General features: G+C 38.2%; 1 protein-coding gene across 3 annotated transcripts; it reads right to left on the reverse strand.

The window, feature by feature from the left end:
* Position 1: 1 nt before the first annotated feature.
* On the reverse strand, positions 2-11895 carry LOC141436174 (death-associated inhibitor of apoptosis 1-like). 3 transcript variants are annotated; one of them, XM_074099056.1, is made up of 3 exons: positions 11732-11895; positions 11459-11643; positions 2-2606 (listed from the first exon to the last, which is right to left on the reverse strand). In XM_074099056.1, exons 2-3 carry the CDS (start codon positions 11550-11552, stop codon positions 1579-1581), a joined length of 1122 nt encoding a protein of 373 aa, XP_073955157.1. In that variant the 5' UTR covers positions 11553-11643; positions 11732-11895; the 3' UTR covers positions 2-1578. The 3 variants fall into 3 exon arrangements, with proteins under 3 accessions (XP_073955157.1, XP_073955159.1, XP_073955158.1); XM_074099058.1 differs by lacking the exons at positions 11459-11643; positions 11732-11895 and adding an exon at positions 8172-8397; XM_074099057.1 differs by lacking the exons at positions 11459-11643; positions 11732-11895 and adding an exon at positions 3802-3996.
* Positions 11896-22090: the final 10195 nt, after the last annotated feature.

Consider the following 22090-nt stretch of genomic DNA (forward strand, 5'->3'; position numbering starts at 1 on the left):
GTTTATTTAACAAATGTTTTATTTTTATTTTTAACATTAATTATTCATTATAAAAACAAATTTGAAGTTGACCTTATTTTGTCTAAATGGTCAATTTCTTTAATAATTTAATGTTCTATATGTGCACTTTTTTCTAAAATTAATAATCAGTATGTTAATGAGATGTGTGTATTGCAATTAAAAAATTATGATGATATGAACTGCTTCGATTAGCAACAGTGTCTTGACTCTTTGGCGCTTTATGCGTCCCTTTCGAACTAAAGTGGTACAAAATAGATGCACAATAATGCACATAGTGACTAACGAGAAACTGCATTCTAAACATTTGCTGCATTATTGAAAAAAAAACAGGTATATTTGATGGTTAACTAATGCTATGTACTCAAATATCAATACAGTTTCTATTGTTAATTTGGTGCAATTAAGAACTTCATATCAAACTGATTTGTATTTCTAAAATAACAAAAATGTCACATTATTTATTTGACAGAACTCTACAACACAAATTCGTTATCTGCTTATCATTATGCCTACCTAATACTCTGTTTTGACATAAATAAAGTGAATTATTGTCAAAATAGAAACCTATTTACAGAAACAATAACAGATTTAACTTAGGTGTTTAAAATGAAAATTAATGTTATGTCATGTTTCTACTAGACAATGGAACAAGATATTTTATTATCAATCACCATGTCTTCATAACAGATTTACAGAAAATCATCTATCAAACTGAATTTTATCACTTTTTAAAAACAATCACTTTCATGCATAAATGAAGCTAGTTGAATATCAAAATATATCTTTAATCTATAGCACTTCTAATAGTTACTAGGTACTTCTCCAAGTTTAAAATGCAACCTTACATAATTTGAAGTGTTATAGGTAGAAGTAACGTCTGGCACTATACTTCCGTTTTTCGTATTCGAATTTCGGTCATTGAATCTCTGTCGCCTTATTTAAATATCGAAGTGCGTATATCGCTCAGCGTAGTACCAGCGTATGACATGTCGACACGAACATATATAATTGACAGTCTTTTGGTCAATATTTCGATTACCGTTAGCTTCATTCATAGCAGAGCTCAAATTACAAATCAATTTTACTTTGAACGGTGGGACAAAATGATAAGCTACAATATTTACATTTATATGTCATTTTTAATTTTAAAGATAAATAATTTAAAATCGTTCATCATATACACTGTTCCGCGGCGGTAAATCAGCCGGGCTGTGGGCCCCGGCGCCCGGAAGCGCCGCTGTCAATGGCATAATGCTAAATCACAGCTTAAGCGTAGTTTTTAGAATGCTTGGAAGCGTAGTCTTGGCGCGTGGTTCACATGGATAACCCCCTGCTTCCCACCTCAGCCCGGGTGATCCGGAATCTTAGTGGACCAAACGGGTCCAAGCCGGCCGCTGGGCTTAGTATATTCGGAAGCGGAGTTTCCGCGTGTGGTTCCAGCACCCCGCGGCTCGGGCCCCTTTGGTTCACTGGGATCACCCGAATTGACCCCGTCGGTACCTGTCTACGCAGCCCGGGTGATCCTGGATCCTAGTGGACCAAAAGTCGCGCCGGCTCTCACGAGTAGTACAGCCGCACCGCGCTCGTGAAAGTCCGCCGGCACATGGGGCACTTGTTGGTCGACATCGCGCACTTCGCGCACGCCACTACGTGCCCGCAAGGCACGAACACCACATTCCGCTCCTCGGCGTAACATATTTTGCACAATTTTGAGTCTTCCAAAGTGTCCGAGTCGTCGTTGGTGGAGGATGCCGTGGTCGCGGGTTCGGGCTTGGGCGCGCTCGTGGCCTCTTTCTCTTCGGGCACCACACAAGCCTCCGATATCACTTTCTGAACATAATCTCTGCCTTTGACGAGCTGCACGTACGCACATCGGTCGAACCACCGAGCGTGCTGTTCCCATGGTATGTCGTGACTCTCCCAATCTTTCAAACCACCGTCGCAGTAGAAGCATTTCGTCTTGTCGCTGTGACCGGTGTAGTAGAATCCGGCTTCCGCTAGTTCCTCGGGCTTCTGTCTCATGCTTTTGGGCCAGTCTTTGAAGGTGCGAAGGCGAGCAGACTCTGACGCGTATTTGGGATGAACAGGGCCGGGCATATAGACGCTGGCGCCGGTAGGAGGCGCGCGCACGCCGCACTCGTCGTGTCCGACGGCCTCGGCAGGATCGATAGGAACGTTTCCAGTAACGCCGTGCTTTCTCAAAAAAGGGCACTGAGGAGCCCAGCGCTGGTGGTCCTTGGCGGGGTCGTCGCCCTCTTCCCACCGCATGATTTCGACTTTGCAAAAAGCGCATCGCACTTCGTCGCCACGGCCGAGGTAGTAGAATCCATTACGTGCTAAGGTTTGGGGGCTTAGGAAGGTGAGAGGCCACTTGTCGAAGGTTTTGAGCCGGATATCTTCGCGACACATGTCGGGGCTTAGTCCGTGGTTATCGGGTTTGTCGGCGGAGAGCGTTGCGGGCGGCGTGCCGGGCGAGGAGGCTGGTGAGCCCGCGCCAGGTTCGAACACCGGCAGGCTCACCAGCGGGAGTGTATTTGCCTTCTTTGGGGCGTTCTTGAACAAATCGATTGGCGATACCGTAGGTACTGAAAAGAAAGAAAGAAATCGATTAACACAGGCAAAGTTTTTGGTGAATCATAGAAAAAATTATCAATTGACACAAAAAATGTTGATTGTTGTTAATGTTGGGTGGGAATAACACAGCAACACACCTATTTGACAGCACTTCAATGTTATAGTAAAAACGTCCATAATTACTAACTCCTTAAATTAGCACGTACTTATAGACCCAAAATCGTGTGAAATATAAAATGGCTGCGAGCTCAGAAACAGTTTTCACATAACAAGTTCGCGTCGTTCGGTGCGGCGGCGGCTGGCTGCGCCATCGACATTCCAATGCCGCAGCCTCCCCTTGCCTCCCTAGCCCGCTAAGTGCACTCAGTGCGCATGCACCCAACGGACGCAATCAATTTTTCTTTAACCCTAACTTAAAAAAATACTTTCGAACTCTTGCACTTGCGTACAATAGGTACCATCAGCCAAATATGTGGTGTACCACCCTAAGTTGATGATCTTTTGCATGTCATAAAACAATAATGCCAATAAACGTGTCTCTCAACTTGAAAGTTCGACTTTAGCGACATATTCATTTGATAGGAATTTGTTTAAAAATTGATAGACCACTTATTTGGCTGATGGTACCTACGACTTACACTACTAACATTTTTTTTTTTACTACACAGACATGTTTTTGAATTTTTTTAATAACTAGTTTTATCTTATCTCTGTTCAACATTAACGAAATAAACTCCGTACAATATTGCACAGTGGTTTGATTGTGCAGAAATTTGGACAAAAACAAAACACAAGCGTATACTGTATCCAACGACGAACGATCGATAAAGTTATCAACAGGAATATTATGAGTACGTGGGAATTATTTTAATAATTGCTAGTTATGTGGGTAACAGTTGAAACCTTAATTTTAATTGCCTTCGAACAAAATATGTACTTAAAAAAACCATTGTTTACATTTGTCATTCTTTACAAAGTACCTATTGATTTTATTTATTACAACCGATTGCTGCGTCGTCGCAACTTGAATGTAGTCTAGTCTACGTTTAGGTTCCTATATAATCAAGTGTGTAGAATACTTTATGTTGATTAAGAAATAATGTGGGTACATGCACGTAATAAAAAAACCGAACTATGTGATCTACAACTTAAATACAACATAGTACGCAACAAAACAATGGCCGCAAAACATCAATCGATATTTACCATTTCTATGTTGGGAATCAACTAAAATGGGCATTTTGACGAAATTATACACTTTTAATTTGACAATCACGTGACACTCCAATAGCACATTGCAACAGACGATAGTTTCACAAGTTGAAAGAAATTAACTTTTAGGATTTCAAAATACAAAAATGGCGTACGACTTGATTCGAGCATCGTTGGCTACTCGCTTTTGTCGCCTAGTGGGGCGATATAGCACTGGCAATGACTGCCCCTCTGCGCAAGCGTACAAATTTAAAGAGGGTTCATTCGTATTCGCCTACGTGGGGTGCACTGCACAGCTGTGCGGTCCTATAATTATAAGTCTTTATTATTACAATTTTCAACGTTCTGTTGGACATAGGCGCATATTAATTAGCTGCTTTTAACTACTCCTACGCATAAATATTTCGGAAGAGAGTAGTCCCTAATTTAATTACCTCAACATTCCTCCAAACCAGTCATCGAGTGAAATCAGCGAAAGCCGTCAACGGAGACAATGACTGTCTTGATAAATAAAATGCTGTGTATTTGTACACTGTGGAGTAACTACGTCCATAGCGACTATACGACAAGTGTGAGCGTGAAGGGACGCTGTGGGAGAGTTGTAAAGTTCTCAATCAGGCGAGCGTCTGAGGCAACGTTGCCAGACCGTACACAGTCGACCGGATTTTCATTCATATATTTGAGACGCGACGTTGCCGTTCCCAGCGGAAACCGCGTAAAAAAGGGCCTATGGAATGTGGCAGTACTGCTGAGCGGCTCTAATGCTGAATAAAAAAAGTGGCAGGAATGCGGACAGTATTAAATACTCGCGTGCATAGTAAATTTTGGGCTTTTGAACTCTTAAATGTCTTTACGTAGTTAACTGTAGAGTTATTACCGGCGTTATTGTCTTTCATGATTATGTATCATTTTCATATTTACATAATATATGTTTTAACAATAAATTTTGCAGCATTATTGAAATCTATTTAATGCAAACAGCGCCACAGTGCAATTATTTGTACAAAGCTTAAAAGGGACTGTAGTACCTAAGGACCAATATGCTTCTCGGAGAGCAAATGAAATTTAGCATTGTGGCTTTAAGAGAGCGGCGAGAGGCGGCGCCCTGAGAGTAAGCAGCGTGGGGAACGGCACGGGGCCATGTTCTCATGACTATGGGTGGTCGCTCGGCTTTCGAATTCCATTCCCTTGCCTGTAGCGCCTACGCACTTAGTCTAGGTATTATATAGAACTGTTACTTTAGTATGTGCTTACACTGTTCTGTTATGATGTTTATAATAAACAACCAAATATTTATGTATGGAAGTACTTTTTAAACCAACTACGAAGTTATTTCAGATTCAAACGTCAAATTGTAAACAAATGAGAAAAGCATGAATGGAGTTACCAGACTTCTCACTCTTGCATCATAAACGATAGAAAAATAAATTAAAGGATAGAAGCGGAAATGGTGTCAGCTAAAGTGAACATCCGCCAGATGGTGCATACTCGGTTATACCGGGAGGGCTGTTGTATAAGTAATAAAACAAACTGAATTAAACCAACAAAACCTACCTATATCTTTACCGAAAGCCAGCTACCTAAAAGAGCCATACACAAAGGGTATTTGGTTTTTAAGCAGTAAGTTGGGAAGTCTAGCAAAGAAAAACATGCGGAGCATGTATGTACATACATATGTATATTTTTATGGAGGAACTTAAATGGATTCTTGGTTGCCTTGTACAATCTTGCGATTCTGAAGAGGCCGCTATAATGAAAGCCGCCAGCGCCGACAAGACAACTCCGCTCGTATATTGTAAGTACTCTGTTACAGCCGCGGGCTGACTACATTCCACGATCAGAATTTACCAAAGGCAGCTCACACACCGACAAAAAAGGCGGCGCAGCCCAACAAGCGATTAAAAAAAGATCTCGTCCGTCAATTGTAAATATATCCAATTAAACTGAGAAAAGTAACAAGTAAACATTTATAATTACGATAAATATTAAATAACTATTGTGTTTTGTTTCTGTTTTTTTGTACAATAAAGAGTTTACATAGTATACGAAATTATTTCTACAGATGTTAAATAATAAATACATTACCAAAAACACTAAAGCAATCAAATATATTTAGTTAATTACTGAAACGATAATGATTCACAAATAAATGTCCACAAATTGGTGGATCAAAACCACAATGCCAGTGGATTTGTTTATCGTTGTGAATACGAATAATAAATTTGTTTGTCCGTCACCCAGTCCGTGACGGCCCAGTGTGCGGTGCGGGTACTTAAAGTGGAATGCGGCGCTGGCGCTACCCACGTCTTGTTTCTCAGATGCGCTCGCCTCCGCTGTGACCCCTAGTTTCTGGACGATTAATCTCTTACGACTTCGAGTATTATAAAAAGATGTAATTGGCATGTAGTAAAATAGTAGCTATAGTTAGGCACCACCTACGAAACAAAATGGAGGTAAACATTTCGCAATTAATTTCAGTTTTTTGCGTAGACAGTGGCGCCGCTCTGTTTTTTGTTTACATGTTCTTTGTACTAGTTGGTATGGTATAACTGACGTCATTGTTACGGACGGGTCTTTAGTCTGTACCATATTGGGGCAACCTTATGAAGGGACTTACATAAGTCGCGTAACTAAAAAACCCCACCCTTTTTAATTACAATGAACGTAAATTACCTACATAGGTACCTAATCAAACAAATTAAATCATTTAATTTAGAAGTGAATATAGTGAGGATCTAGGTATACCTATTTCTTGGAACCTGACATGTCCTATGTCCGGGTAACAAGACAACGCCTTGGGATAAGCATAGGAATTATTGGTGTACACATTTTCCTGCTAACCCAACTAAAAGGTAGTTTTTTACTTAAAGCAACAGTGTTATAAACCATCAACAGATGGCGCTAGCTGTTGCATTAAGTCAAGACTAATATTACAAAATAATTACTAAGTATATCAAGCATACACTGTGTTAAATATAAACATAGACATTGCATGTTTTACATTTTCCTGCTCACAGAGCCGATAAAATGGTTGCCATGGGCAGAGGGAAATACCATAATATTCTTATTAATATTCCTGTAGCAAACAAGGAGATAAACTCATTTAGCTTCTAAAGTTAGTTTTAACAAATAACAATACCACATAAAACTTTTTGTAAGCCCAACTAGTTTGCTAGTAGATGATAAGTACTTGCCAAATTTGTGAGGTCATGCAATCTAATACCAAGAGGCCCCTCTGGGTATGGCACTCACCCAAGGCCACAAACATAGACTGCTAGTCAATTGTTCTTTTAGCATCATAAAAACCATGAGCAATGAAACATCCATGTTTTCCTGTTTCACATTGTTAAATTGTGTATAAGCTAGTATGAAAGGCCTACAAAATGTGCTTCATGTCAGTAAAAACCACTTAAGTATTGATAAAGCATAACTTATCTAAAAGTGTTGATAACTGTTTGATAAAATGAAAGATAATGGATGTATCTATGAAATTTCTTGGTATTCTTACTAAAGGACTGCTATATGCAGTATTATTCCATGAATTATGATAAATGGTAAAGGAAGCCTAAACGGGTAGGTAAATTTACCTTGAAGTGGATGTTGGTTTGTGATATGTTCTTATTCTAGGAATGCTACCAATTTTTTTTTTGTCATAACAATAAATGACATTTCACCACCTAGACACCGGGATCAAATACCTAATATTGATCTTAATGTGAAGTAACACAACCTAACCTAAGTTCATTATTTTGTTTATGTTGACTTGACATATTAAATTTCTTATTTCATTTCAAGACTAGTTTTCGTTATCAAATCAAAAAATAATTTTCGCTAGCAAATTTTAAAAAAATAACGTGGAGGGTAGCCATTTAACAAGATCTCATGATCAATAAGGTGACTTGCATGAAATGATTGGAAATTCATAAAAAACTAACACATAAACAGCTGCTAACGCGTTCTGCCACGTAACGTAAGTATAGATTTCCAATGAAGAGAGAGTGGAACTCTGTGGTTGTTTATTTCAAGAATTTCACTTTGCGTGCAGTGCTGGCAAAGCAAGTAGAAACCCCAATATAGGTAATCAGAATTTAAAAATAACAGGGATGCGGGCAGAGCTATAATCGCCTAAAATATTTGGGGTGGGTATACCTACAAATGGACTTTCGGTAATAAAGACCAATTGAAACTACTAAATTACACGACAAAATAAAGATCAATAAACAAGAAATCTATATGCTTCAGATTACGTACGTAGCTTCTTTAAAATCTATACAAAATCAACCTAGTAAAACGTAAGAAATATAGGAAGGTGTCCTCGTTCTACACATATGGTAAGGTTATATATTAAAAAACCGTTTATTCACCTCTTACTGGCTCCATTATACAATTCCAATTAAGAGAGTAATTCACTGCACCACATCTATTATCATAAACACCAGCAATAATTTGCTTTTTCCAATCCACACTCACGCTTGACGTATAAATATTGTAAACAACACGACACTTCCTACATGAGAGCGAAACACATCGCAACTGACTGACTGCGCTGCGCGCTACGGTCGGTCGGTTCGGTTCGGGTTGGGTTGGTTGGTATGTACTCGATATCGCTATAATGCTATCGCAGTCGGCGCTCGGCAGTCGCAGCTCGCAGCCAGGCCGGCCAGCTTAGCACATTCGCTAAACTCGCGGCTCAGAAGTGTTGCCAACGTAGGCGATTTGTCGCCAGTTAGGCTACTCGGGGTGGAAATCGGCGACGTAAAATTCTAAATGGCGACTGGTCGCCTTTTAGACTACTTGAAGGACAAGGTCCTTATAGTAGTTGAACGAAAGAATCACAACACAAATTAACATAAGCACAAGAAAAAAAAATACCTTCCACGCAAAATATAGAGTTTAAGTGGGATCAAAGGGAAAAGAGTGGATGAGTTAATAAATAATTAAAAATAACATGCAAAAATTAACAATAAAACTAACCAAGCGCAGTGTAGGGTTCCGTACTAATATTTTGCATATCTTACTAATTTTACAGTCCCTTACAGTTATGAAATTTGACACCTGATCTGGAGTAACACCTAGGCTACTTTTTTAAGCACTCAGTTCAAATTTGGCTACTTTAGGCTACTCATGCTGTGAAAAATAGCGATATCAGGTTCCGAGTTGTTGGCAACACTGCGCTCAGCTCAGCACTGCATGTTATGCTAGTGAAATTGTAACGTGCTAAGGTGGCACTTTTAGTATTTTTAGGATTCCGTACCTCAAAAGGAAAAAACGGAACCCTTATAGGATCACTTTGTTGTCCGTCTGTCTGTCAAGAACCTTTTTCTCAGGAACGCGTGGAGGTATCAAGCTGAAATTCATATCAAATACTCAGGTCTACTGTCCCTTGGAGCTGTTAAAAAATCCAAAGTTTTAAGCCAACGCAATCAAAATGCCGAAAATTTTCGACACTCGCAAGGGAATCCAAACCACATGGTAGGTAAGTACTTCCCGTAAATTCAGAATCTTGAAATTTGGTACGAAGCAACGTCTTATAGCACATATAAAGGAAAAACCGGCCAAGAGCGTGTCGGACACGCCCGAAATATGGTTCCGTTCCGTAGCCATTACGAAAAAATTAAGTAGGTAATATTTTTCTAAGGATTTTGTACGGAATATTCCAAGTTTAGGTACATTTTATACCTTAGGCTGCTATTTACTCCTAAACTACCTACTAATACCTAATTCTAAAGAAAACTTAACCATTATAGTTTTCCTTGTAAGTTTCATATACTTACTACCATCCTGTTTTTTTTTTAATTTTTCCTCCCACCGGTTTAGGTATTAGTGCTCGATTTTAATGAAAATTTGCACTTTAATGTTGAATATTTTGCAAACAAATCACTGAATCGAAAAATCGTTTTAGCAAAGGTTTTAAAAGGCCTATCCAACAATACCCCACACTACAAGATTGGATGGGAAAAAAAAATCACCCCCACTTTACCGTCTATGGGAGGTACCTACCCAAAAAAAAATGTTTTTTTATTTTTTTATTGTAAGTACCATTTTGTCGGCATAGTTTACATATAATATTCGTGCCTGTCCCTGAGCAAAGCCGCGGACGGACAGACAGAGAGACAGACATGGCGAAACTATAAGGGTTCCGTTTTTGCCATTTTGGCTACGGAACTCTAAAAATTGCGAAAAGCATAATTTTTTAGTTGCATCATATAATAAAAATATCTGTACGGAACACTCGGTGCGCGAGTCCGACTCACACTTGGCCGGTTTTTTTGGTAATTTTTTGGACTAAAAAAAGGTCTATTGTAGTACGTTAGACGGAGCTGATACGAATAGTTGAATTTTTGTTTTCCTTTAAATAAAAAAATAATAAATGAGGTAGGGCTTAGTTTAGTAAAGGCAAGAAAATCTCAAAATAATACACACAATTACGTATTTTTATATATAAAATAAAATTCTCGTGACGGTGTTTGTAACCAAAGTCCTCCGAAACGGCTTTACCGATCTTTATAACATTTTTTGTGTAAGTGTATTCGGTAGGTCTGAGAATAGTTAGGACGTAAACTATTTTTCATTCCTCTAGTCTAAAGTCTACGCGGACTCGCGGACGGAGTCGCGTGCAACAGCTAGTTTTCATATAAAATTGTTGCCATCACGGATAATACCGTGATAATACCTATCCATAGTTCAGTATGTTACCATATTCCTTCAAGTACCTATTTAACAATAAAAAATAGGAGTTACGTAGAAAATGGCACCCTTATTTAATTTCTATTCAATATTGTGGTGGCAATCATGAGACAAAGACAGATTAAATCAAAACGGATAAAATTCCGCTAAATAGGTACCTACTTACTTCAAATTAAAAATATCACACTGAACGAGACGCAGAAGCTTTAAAGGGGCAGGGCAGCCTCATGAATAACATGAGACACGGACTTTTTAAATGAATAAAAATATAGATATTTTATTTGTTTGTTTAGAAATAAATTTGTTGTGATATTATATTAAATTAATACACATTTAGGTAGAAACAAATTATTATCGTGCCATACCTAATACTTACATAATTTAACTTTGTGCAATTTCAATAATAGAAATATATTTTTTTAAGTTTAGTATTTTTTAGTAGTTTTTAGGCAGGTATGTAGGAATCTAACTTTTAGTTGTGTAATAGAATTAGATTATAATTTCATACATAACAATTGTGGCTATACCCTACCAGGGTGCATAATTTCTGTAAGTACTAGTATTTATAAGTCTTATGTTTTTGCCAAATAAATGAATACTGAATACTGAGACAAAGCTCAAAATTGGACTGAAAATGGCCTTACACTGCTGTGTGGACCTACTATAATTTGGGAAAAAATAAGAAAAACCGTTGTAGCTGCACAAATACATGTAGGTCATTATGGATTGACTCGCTGCAACTTCAGACTTCATCCAACAGAGAGGAAAAAATTCAACATTGCCTGTAATTTCCCCCCATTTTTTCTTTAGCAATTTGGCAAAATGTTATCATAAATTGATTATCTGTTGTTTTCTACGTCACCCAGATACCTATAGGCTTGGATAAGGCATTATCTATCTATTGGCATTGCATAGCCACCGATAATAGTCGATGAGGTAGGGATCATTTTTGAAATAAACTTACCGGTTTTTGACGTTGATTCATTCAATTCTTTGCTGATAGGAGCGCCGGAAGAAGATGCACCCCCTACATCTTCCTTCGGCCCATTGGCTGCCATAGCAATTTTAGTCGTCAGTTTGAAATCGGTGGCTTATAGTTTTAGTTCAGTTAAACTTTATGCCTACTCATTGTGATGGATGGATGTTGCTCTGAAAATTAAAGCACAAAGACAGGTGTCATGTTTTAGTAAAAAACATCGAAAATGTAAGTAACAAAATTATGTCGCAAAACCCTCACTTGTGTGACAAATGTAGACAGTAGAACTGTCAAAGTTTTTTTTATTTTATTTTTTCTTACTTAGGTAGGTAACTACTTAATTTGTTTTCAGCCAAGTCACGCTGAAAGCAGTTTGTTTTGCAAGGCGGTCGAAAAAAACTAAATAAAAAAAATGCCTCAATACGAGAGCCACCGCTACTTAGCAATCTGTGAGAGCCACTGAGACTTCGTTCCAAGTTGCATTCGACAATCGTTTAAATGTAGGTATCATCATTTTTAAAATAAAGCTATTTACCTGTGCAGCGAGTCTGCGCAGTTGGAATAGATGCCGGCGCCGACTAAACTGATTCTATTGGCTGCGCGAGCGCCTGCGGTGTTTGAGATAAGTAGATAAAATTATTACGTAAATGTATCATGCGCTGGACACTAGGTTGTGGGTGTGACGTGATGCACATGACCATTTATGCACATGTACCCACGTATTTCGCAAGGATTAATGACGTCACTCAGGGCAAGGTGACATGACCAATTAAGATCCTTGCAGATTTAATGCAGTTTGCCGCGAAAAATTCACATTGTGGTACCTACACTGGTCGCTTGATCAGGGCACTACTTTGCTCTTCGAAGTTTATTGATAAATGCGCGTTAAAATTGTGTAACGACTGAATATTTTTGTGTCATTATACATTATAGTAACTTTGAGTAAAAATTGTATGTGACTGAGTGCATCAACCCCTACTGGTTCCGGCAGAATATCAGCGCTGTGACAGCAATGTCGCAGCACATGCTGAGTCGGCGCCTTTTCGCGGCTGTGCCGTGACAACTTAATTTAAATATGTAACAATTTGAATCTTTTGTTTATGTAGAATTGTCATGGCATGTTTGTGAATAAAGTTTTTTATCTATCTACACTACATCCCACAATGTGAATTTTACGCGGCAAAACTGCCGACTTGTTATTTGTAAATAGGTACATACCTACAAGCACGTTTATTTATAATATCATTGACAGCTTAAAAAATGTAGCATTTCTAAAAGGTGTTTAGTCTTGCAGCCCCCTAAGAACTATTGGACATAGATAAATAAAGTAAATATGTTTTCGATTTGTTGTGACCAAATGATATGACCAATTGACCACCCAAGTTCAATGGTTGCGTAGAGGTAGGTACGCTATAACATCAAGGTAAGAGTTATGAATATGTTTTATACTTAAGTAGGTACATAATTAGTAAATACCTAGGTAATTTATGAACCTTAATCGCCTTAAAATTAAAATTAACAACAGTTAAATAATTGCGGCGATTCTTATTAAGTACCTTAACGTAGATCACTGTATACCTACCTAGGTAATTTCCTCAAATGAAAAACCCGTGTCGCATATTATATACTTTACTTGTGTCACAGTTTAATCACGTGGTCTACTTACTTTGACCTGTGCCTGTTGTTATCCAGTATGATGGTTTTTTAGTGCGTCATTTCATTTTTCATTGCTGTATATTCCTTATGATTTACCTAAATTGTCAATTCCTGTTGTTTGGGTAGGTATAACTATAATAACGTAACTCAGACAGAGCAGATGTCAAACATCAGCTGTTTGATGTGGATCAAAAAATACCCAAGTTCCATGTTGCCGGTTTGAGGGTTCCGTTTAACAATAGGTTCGAAGGTACGCGGTGCCTTATCAAATTTGTTTTCGACTAATTGTTTATGGAATCAAATATTTGGCGCCTATGTAACAATTATACCTACATATTATTACAACAAACAACGGACAAATAAAAGTGGATGTGACTTCGCGATTGTTAAGTACCTACCACAAATTTTGATCTCTTGTGTCCACTAAATTATGACTCCTGTGTCCGCTTCGCGATCGCGTTGCGGCTCGGGAAGGCCCCCCACCCCTCGAGTCTTCCAATAGCTAGGTTTTTCAGACGCCCCTAGCCCCGCTGTAGCAAAGTCGCCGCAATCAGGTACTTACTCTAATTTTGTACCACCTGTGATGCAGAACCCTGATTGAAAGTTTGGCGCGCGGCAGGTGCGCGGGCGCAGCTTGCCCGTGCTGCGACAGCTGCCGCTTCCACGTGCTTTGCAGCTGTCGCCTCCCCCACCCTCGAACCTGCAAAAAATAACCCTGGATTCAATTTGGGCAGGCTTGTAAGCGGTTAGCACGAGTTACGGGGAATTGCTTTGTCCCTTTGTGCGGCAACTGGGAGAAGCAAGTTGCCAAATGTGCTGACGCCGCCAGTTTTCCTCTTACCGCTCTGAATGCAGAGGTTTTGCCAACATAAAGGACTAACAAGAAATGCCTCTTGTACCTAACAATAGTTTCTCTAACTGATCCAGAGAAATATAGGTTAATAATAAAATAAATGTTTTTTAAAGTATACTTACCTACATAAATATAGCATTACACACACATACAACATTTGTTGGCCACAACTTCGTTGCATCCGTGGCGACTTTAGGTGCATGTTTCCGGGATTAAAAGTAATCTGGCATAAGTGTACAGCTTTCCCTTAGTAAAAAAAAACATTTCAGAAATAGGTTCAACGAGTATATGTAGAACAAGAGTAGAACCAATTTGTAAAATACACTTATAGTGTGTCCCGTAAGTAGTAGGTACGACTAACTTAAAAGAGAAATAGGTGGGCAAGCGCCATTTGCAGTATAGAAGTATTGACCATGTCTGAAACATGAAAATGTGAAAACAAATATTTATCAATATATATTGGCAAAAAAATATTTTTCACTTCTCATGCTCATAAAGTTGGTATTTATGCTGGATCTAGGCGACATAAAATTACTTTTTATGCTCTAGTGCAAAAAGTAAAATCTACGTCTAAGAGCAAGGTAATCAGGTACCGTGTCAACAGCCACAAACAAAAAATTTATATATCTATATATTTGGGTTCGCCTTTGATGTCTCTAAAAACTGGTCGAGCGTTTTCATTTGAAACTAATTAACACAAAAGTTATTGCCAGAAAACCAGTTTTTTGGCCTAAAATTGTTCAACTTTGATGCCAAATATCTCAAAGACAATGAACTATGAAGTAAATATGGGATACTATATTGCTTAAAGCCGTTGTTGTTAATTTAATAAGTAAGCTACAAAAAACATTAGAAAACTAAGGAATTCAGATCGAAGGTCATTGGGGCATGGGATCCCCTTAAGTCGATGCAAAGCTGCATGTTTGTGCTAGCCCTTAATCTCATAGTTTGAAAATTGCAGCAGGCTAATAGCTTAAAAATAAAACGGGGGAGGCTTATGTCCACCAGTGGCCGTCCTACGGCTGATATGTTGATGAAGACGATGAATAAAACATGTGAAGTTAAGATTCTAATTTATTTATTTACTTTCATAACTGCTGAATTTAACCAGAGTGCGTTCTGATTCAGTTCGCACCTCAACTTACCGGTAGGTAAATTTATCGCATTATAGAAAAGTGCGCAGTAGGTACACAGGTAATTTGAATAATAGAAATGCATATCGTTAAATGAAATTGTTTCATGACTAACTTTATTTATGTACCTACCTAGGTGACTTTGAAGTGCAATTGTATCATTGCACTTGTACAGAAAATAGCGCGCAGTGATATATATATCTACAAAATACTAGGTAGGTACGTAATCATGTTGTTTACCATAACTTTTCCATAAGGGGTTTGGCCAAAGATGTGTAGGTAAGAGATTATGAAATATTTAAGATAAGCATAGGTAGGTGTTTACAAATTGAACTATGTTCTTACTTACCTAATTTTATTTTGATTGATACTTAGTTACCTATTTTAGATGTAAGGAATGATAATAATTAAAAAGTTAGTAATCAGGCTATAAATATCCTGTAGAATCTAGAATACTTACCTACCAGCTAAAGTCTCAAACATATTTATGTATCTAGATATACTTACTTCAGTATGCAGTTTACGCGTTATGTAGATTTTTTTAAGCAACTACTCTGGTACCTTATATCAACTACTTAGATTTGATCCACCGTTTTTCAGCCATAACAACTCGCATATCAAATTCCGAAATGCCACTTATTAATCCCCAAATTTTTGCTTTAACGACTACCAATATAGCGGATAAAAAAACCAGGTACACAGTTACAATCGGTAAGTATTTCGTTAAACTTGCTTTACTTGTACCTACGTCTAGCAACTTACCAACTTTACGGGTTTCGAGGTAATTCGCTTTTGTTATAGCCCGTTTTCTTTTACCCATGTTGAGTAGACTGTAATCTCCAGCCAGCAGCGTCTGAGTATGATCACGCATTGTAACGCAGCGCAGCGCCGCCGGACGGGTTAGTAACAAAATAAATGCATATTTTAATGAATGAACCCGGCTGCGGCTGTCTGCCTCGCGTTCACTTTATAGTTCGTGACTTAACGCTGTCACAGAGCAGACAAATAAAGGGTCGACGATCCTCTGAAAATGAATGCACCCTTTGGACTTATTGAGTGAAAATGCAGTAAGTATACATGACGTTTGCCACTGATATCCCGTGGAATGGAATGGCCCGGTTCAAAAGTGACATCGTGCATTTCTGCATTTCGGTGGTAGGTAACTCGACCTCGTCAAATTTTCTCAGAAAAGGTCGTACATACTTTACTAAAAGCGTCTCCGAGACGTAAACGAGAGCATTCTGAAGGAGGCTTGAGTATGTCACGTACACACATAGATACCTTAGACACACCCACTGTCCATCTTATGCTTGTTTGATAGATCTAGGTGATCTCAACAATTCCAGAAATTGTGAATTCTTTGGCAATATGGTGTCACGGTCACGCGTGATCAATGGCCCATATCGTGTTGATGACAGGACGGCATTTACGATTTAGTTCGTAAACAGAACGTAGACTTATTTGTAGGCACGTTCCTTCTACATAATTTTTAAAAACTACAAAAACATACTAAAGCGACTGTGTTGTACAAGTACAATAACTATGCCGAGTTCACAGTTCGTGGTATCAAAAAATTTATTAATGCGTTCACGTTCTAGTTTAATGAATACGATCGGTAATGGAAACAAAACAGTCGCTTTAGTATGTTTTTGTAGTTTTTAAGAATTATGTAGAATCAACGTGCCAATCTAAAATTCAGAAATATTTTTCTATGGACTATATTATGCAACATAATATTTTGTGTAAGAATAATTCATCATGTTTTAGAGGAGCCTAACTACGACTCATTGATAATCATGCGCAATTTGTTGTTGTATCCATTTTCTATCCAATATCAATATCATTTTCAATGGTATGTATGAAGTTCCCAATCTGCACTGGGCCCGCGTGGGAACTACGGCCCAAGCCCTCTCATTCTGAGAGGAGGCCTGTGCCCAGCAGTGGGACGTAAATAAGCTGGGATGATGATGATGATGATCCATTTTCTACAAGGTAACATGGCAGTAGGTACAGATCTTCAGAGTACTTACAACAACTTTACTACCAAAACCACCGGTCGCTGGCATCTGAAATCTTGAACGGCTATTTCGCATCTGTGGCGTCTCTTATCTTTGGAGACCCCAAAGGCGACGGCGGCGTGGTATGCGGCCTGCTTTCCCAGAACTCCTCTCTCCCACCTCGCTGTCGGGACTCGGGATATAGCCACATACACTATGTAGGTAGTTATAGCACTGCGCCTTGAACGAACTTATTTTACTTCATTCCAGAGAGGCCACAGGGCCGCCGCCCGCTTGACTGCATGCCGGGGCATAAGACCAAGTGAGTTTGAGAACATAAAATGGTGTAGGTAGTGAAGTCTTGAAATGCGGTAATTATTTTAAAATATTATTTTAATAAAGGGATGATGTTCGGCATATTTTAAGTATTTCCAGGCAACTTTGTGCTAATTTGAGCCAAATATGTTTCGCAGTCTCCTTTACTAGTATCCCATGCCAAGTAGGAATAGAAGCAAAAGAACTGAAAAATAATTAAACAAAATAAATGTGGGTCTGTTAAGCTTGTCTATAACATTTGTAATTTATTATAAATATTTAGAAATATTAAGAAAATACAAAATATCCATAGGACTAAAATTACTATTAAATTAAAATAAATAAAACTTAAGCTTTTTTTTTTAAATATACAAATTAAATCAGATAGTGGATACGAGATACAAACACTCATTTCATGAACCGAAATGAACCCGACAGAATAATCGCCATTCGCTTCGCGTAATGGAATTTAAAATCGATAGATGTTTCCACACCATCCCAAACGCAACGATAGACTATTTAATAATGCTCTATTTTTTTCCCAACAAAATCCGTTACATTCCATAGCTTGAAGCTGCGGCTGGCACGAACCCATCTCATCGAGATTTCGAAATTCCAAGAAAGGCGAAGCCTTATAAATTATCTCAAAAGTGCCGACTCGGCGCAGCCAGAATGTTTTTTACACTACAGGTAGGCTCACTGGCGCTAAGAAGGGAAAGGAATTTATACAACGCACTACCTTGCTTGATACTTGGCGTTTTATTCAGAGACTTTAAGCAAATTTAAGTGTAGTCCTAGTGATCAAATGCCAGGCTATAAGTGTTTACAATGTTTATAATAGGTACTTCAGTAATATCATAAACCGATAAAAAAAAGTATGCTTGGTGTTTGTAATCTAAATAGGTAGGCGACGTTCCGGCCGGCCGTCTTCTGCGATTATAGCACTATCAATAGAACTATTCTTTGACAATTTGGCCAGAAAACTAAATTAATATTGGAAAGGTTGGAACACTGAACTGCAATATAAATTGTGCACGTAAAAAGTATAAAGGACCATGGGAAGTGTACCAAAAACCAACAGAGCTGAGAATTTATGTCATTAAATACTAAGGTCTTTACGTGTACCTACTTCATTTCATTCTATGGGCACCAAGTTCAATTTAAATGCAAAGCTGAGATGTTCAAGTTTTATTCAGAGTAAATATCTATGAGAAATTGTGTTTTACCTCTAGGTAAAACAACACAACTAAACTGAACTAAATAAACTAAACTAAACTGTCTACAGTTCTCCTTATAAATCACGCTTTCAAAATCCTGGAGGGTAATTAAGACGGATTTACTCGAGTACCAAGGTGTGTAAAATAAAAATATGTTCGTAGCCTTAACATTGTTTTCCAAGATTTCGTACAAGCTAATATATAGGTGTTCTACCGATATTCTCCAAGAAAAACACTCATAGATTATTTACTCTGACTATACTTAATAGTAGTTATATACGAGTATATCTCAGTTATGCAATGGAATTCGGCTTTGTGCCCATAGAACGAAATAAAGTAGGTGAGCACACCTTTTTAGTGACCTAACTCAGCTCTGTTGATTTTTGGTCCATATTGACGCATGGTGCTTTATTTAACAAATTTTACTTCTTCGCCATGCTTCTTCGAGACTTCCGATCTCTGTAGTGTTTGAATGATGGCTGCAGTATTTATAGTCTGATAAAACAAAAAGTAATAAAAGTTCATAACTATTTTATAATAAACATTCTTGAAATATGTGTTGTTAGATGACATATTTTAATTATCTACTACGAATTTAGCTTGCGTGCATAAATTCAAATAATTAAAAAATTTGCAAATCTTGATACTTTAGAACTACCATATAATAATTATCTAAATTTAACATCGCGTTAAATGCTACGCAGTTTGGCAGAGGCTTATAGTTATAAGTATTTCTGTCCTTCTTTTGTTTTTTATTTACTCAAATAAATATTTAAAAAAAAGAAGCTTTAATCCATACTAATATTGTAAATACAAAAGTAACTCTGTCTGTTACTTCTCACATTTAAATAGTTGAACCGATTTGGTTGAATTGGCTTCAAGTTAAGCAGGTAGTTTATTTGAGACCCAAGGAAGGGCAATATGATAGTTTTGATCCCGGAAAATTGCTTAATACCCACGGGATAACGAAATCTTGGCAGACGAAGTCGTGGGTAAAAGTTAAGTATCAAAATATTTCAAGACCCGCAACTATGCGTCCGTAAAAAAAACCTTCGTAGGGCACGATTCTCAGAAGATCCTTTGAGGCATGCGAAGACCCCGGGGCCAACCCTGAAGGTCGGGGCTATACTTAGAATACCAACCATTGAAAACGGCGGGCATTGTGCGTGCGATGGCGCCTTGTTCGGCGCCCGCGCTGCCTCTACCCAACTCCCCATTTGGCAGTAACTAAGCTTTTATCGCGATCCAGCGTCCTTTTCGCATGACAACACGACTCCAATTGTCCAAATGATAACCGTGCAGCTTGTTAAAATTCTATTCATGCGCTCACTCCAACTAAGGTATCTAGTTTCTTGCAATTAACATAAAGCTCTTGGGGCAACGGTCCTATTAAAATGATGGCTTCTTGTAAACCAAAACCGATTCGAACTGTTGTAACATCGCATAAAGCATCTGCTAGACATTAAACGCTACATAGATCAGTGAGACTATGAAACAACGGCTCTTTCGTTGAATGCAACGCAACCAATGTGGGTTCTAAAGTTCTTGGCGGTTGGTTGGTTTTTCAATGGGAGGGTTATCGAGCGGATGGTTGCCGTGGTATTTGGGGCAAGTCGCTGACTCAACGCCGGTCGAATCCCTTCGCTTCGACTAGGAGGTAATCTCGATAGTCTACGCCTGAGCTATGCACGCGGATGTGAATGGCAAGGCAACTTGGCGTTACTATATCTAGCCTAGAACAAGTAGTTTTAGGTATAACCTGATTATTCTCACTGCTTGTGGTAATTTGTCTTATTTATACATCTGCGCACGGCTGATTGACTCGTAGACAACGCACAGCCTAAATCATTGGAGCTAGAGCCTTTAAATTTTACAGATTTTTTTCATAAAATCATAGAGATGCACTAAGAAGGATTGTCTCGAATCCTTCAGGATAGAGAACTAGTCAATATTATTATTTTCACACGAATGTGAAGCCGTGGGGTAAAGCTAGTAGGTAAGTACACCATCGACAGAAAACATTTATTTTCGGACCTGACGACGTTCTAATGAAGCTATGTCAAATGTATTGTGTTTCCCTAAAATAAAAATCGGTAAGTACCTAAATAGCAGAAAGAACACAGTTTGACACTCCGTTTTTTACAGCCTAAGTAAATAGACAAACGAGCATGGGGGTCACTTAATGGTTAGTAGGTATGCTATCGCAGCCGCCTATGGGACTGGAAATTCGATGATAATGATGGGTACAGAGGTTCTTAAAAAAACATCGTTTTTAATAATTTCAAAAAAGTGTGTTTAAAACTACGGAATCAATTCGTTTTAACCTTCTTTACATCTATACCAGTGATAGGCAAAGTACGGCCCGCGGGCCAACTCCGGCCCGCGGACGTTACTTCGAAGTGAATATATAGTACCTACCTATATGGCCCGTGATCATAATATAACATTATTATTTAGCAAAAACATAAAAAATTATAAAATAGAACGGTGTAATCCTGGCCCTCCTCCAAAATATCTGTAACTTTCTGGCCCCCCATGAATAAAGTTTGCCCACCACTGATCTATACCTCTAGTACTTAAGTTATAGGTACATTTAGACCAGTGTGCCCACTGCTAGAAGGTACATTTACACTTAACTACATAAGTCAATGCATATGGCACAGTGTCTTTAGAAATATAAGATATTGCTCTTATCGCTTAGCTCTTAAACCCATTTTATGGTTTATTAGTGTTGTTTATTATTTTCAATCATGAAACCGCATTATGAGATGACATGACAGTGCATGTAATTCACAAAAACTACTTTTAATTAAATCCAATAAAGACTGGGTATTTCACAAGAGCACAACACGGAGATGAACCAGTAAGAGAGGAATTTATTTAAGAGGTCGTCCATAATTGCTTCAACCTAGTTAAATTAATCTTAATTGATGAGACAATTAAACGCGCATTTTTCTTTAATTTTGTTACGTTCTGTTAATCATACTCGTATAGTTACCCAGTTTTAGGCTAAATGGTATTCTTCCATAAGTTTGCGAGAACCCGAACGATAGGATGAAATTCCTCAATCGACAAAGATCATAGAAGTGATATCTGACAAGATCCTACGTACGAGGCTACCGGCGTCATGATTACGATTAGACTGAAGAAATTCGGTGTAATCGGGTGCGTTATATTATGTTAATGTTGTGCAGAGTTCAGAACGAACTCATAAAAAATGTTAAAATTTTAGTAAGTACCTATTTAATCTATTCATCGGTATAGGAGTATTTTGTCTGAGCAATCATGTATCTTTAATAACTGCCCAGTCCAGTAGTTGTAATATAAGTAATCGTGTATTTATTCCTTTTTATTAGCCTTGCAGTGGCTTTAACAATGGGCTTCTCATGTCACGTCACGTTATTGTATTACCTACCTAGTGGTCTGCCGTAGCCTTCAGTTTGTAACAA

Source organism: Choristoneura fumiferana, chromosome 16 (assembly GCF_025370935.1).
Source record: "Choristoneura fumiferana chromosome 16, NRCan_CFum_1, whole genome shotgun sequence".
Taxonomy (NCBI): domain Eukaryota; kingdom Metazoa; phylum Arthropoda; class Insecta; order Lepidoptera; family Tortricidae; genus Choristoneura; species Choristoneura fumiferana.

Excerpts from the sequence above, each read along its gene's own strand:
- LOC141436174 (XM_074099056.1), bottom strand. The coding sequence starts at position 11,552 with ATGGCAGCCAATGGGCCGAAGGAAGATGTAGGGGGTGCATCTTCTTCC. Across the intron at positions 2,607-11,458 it reads TGAATCAACGTCAAAAACCG|TACCTACGGTATCGCCAATC; the intron begins GTAAGTTTATTT and ends CTTTCTTTTCAG.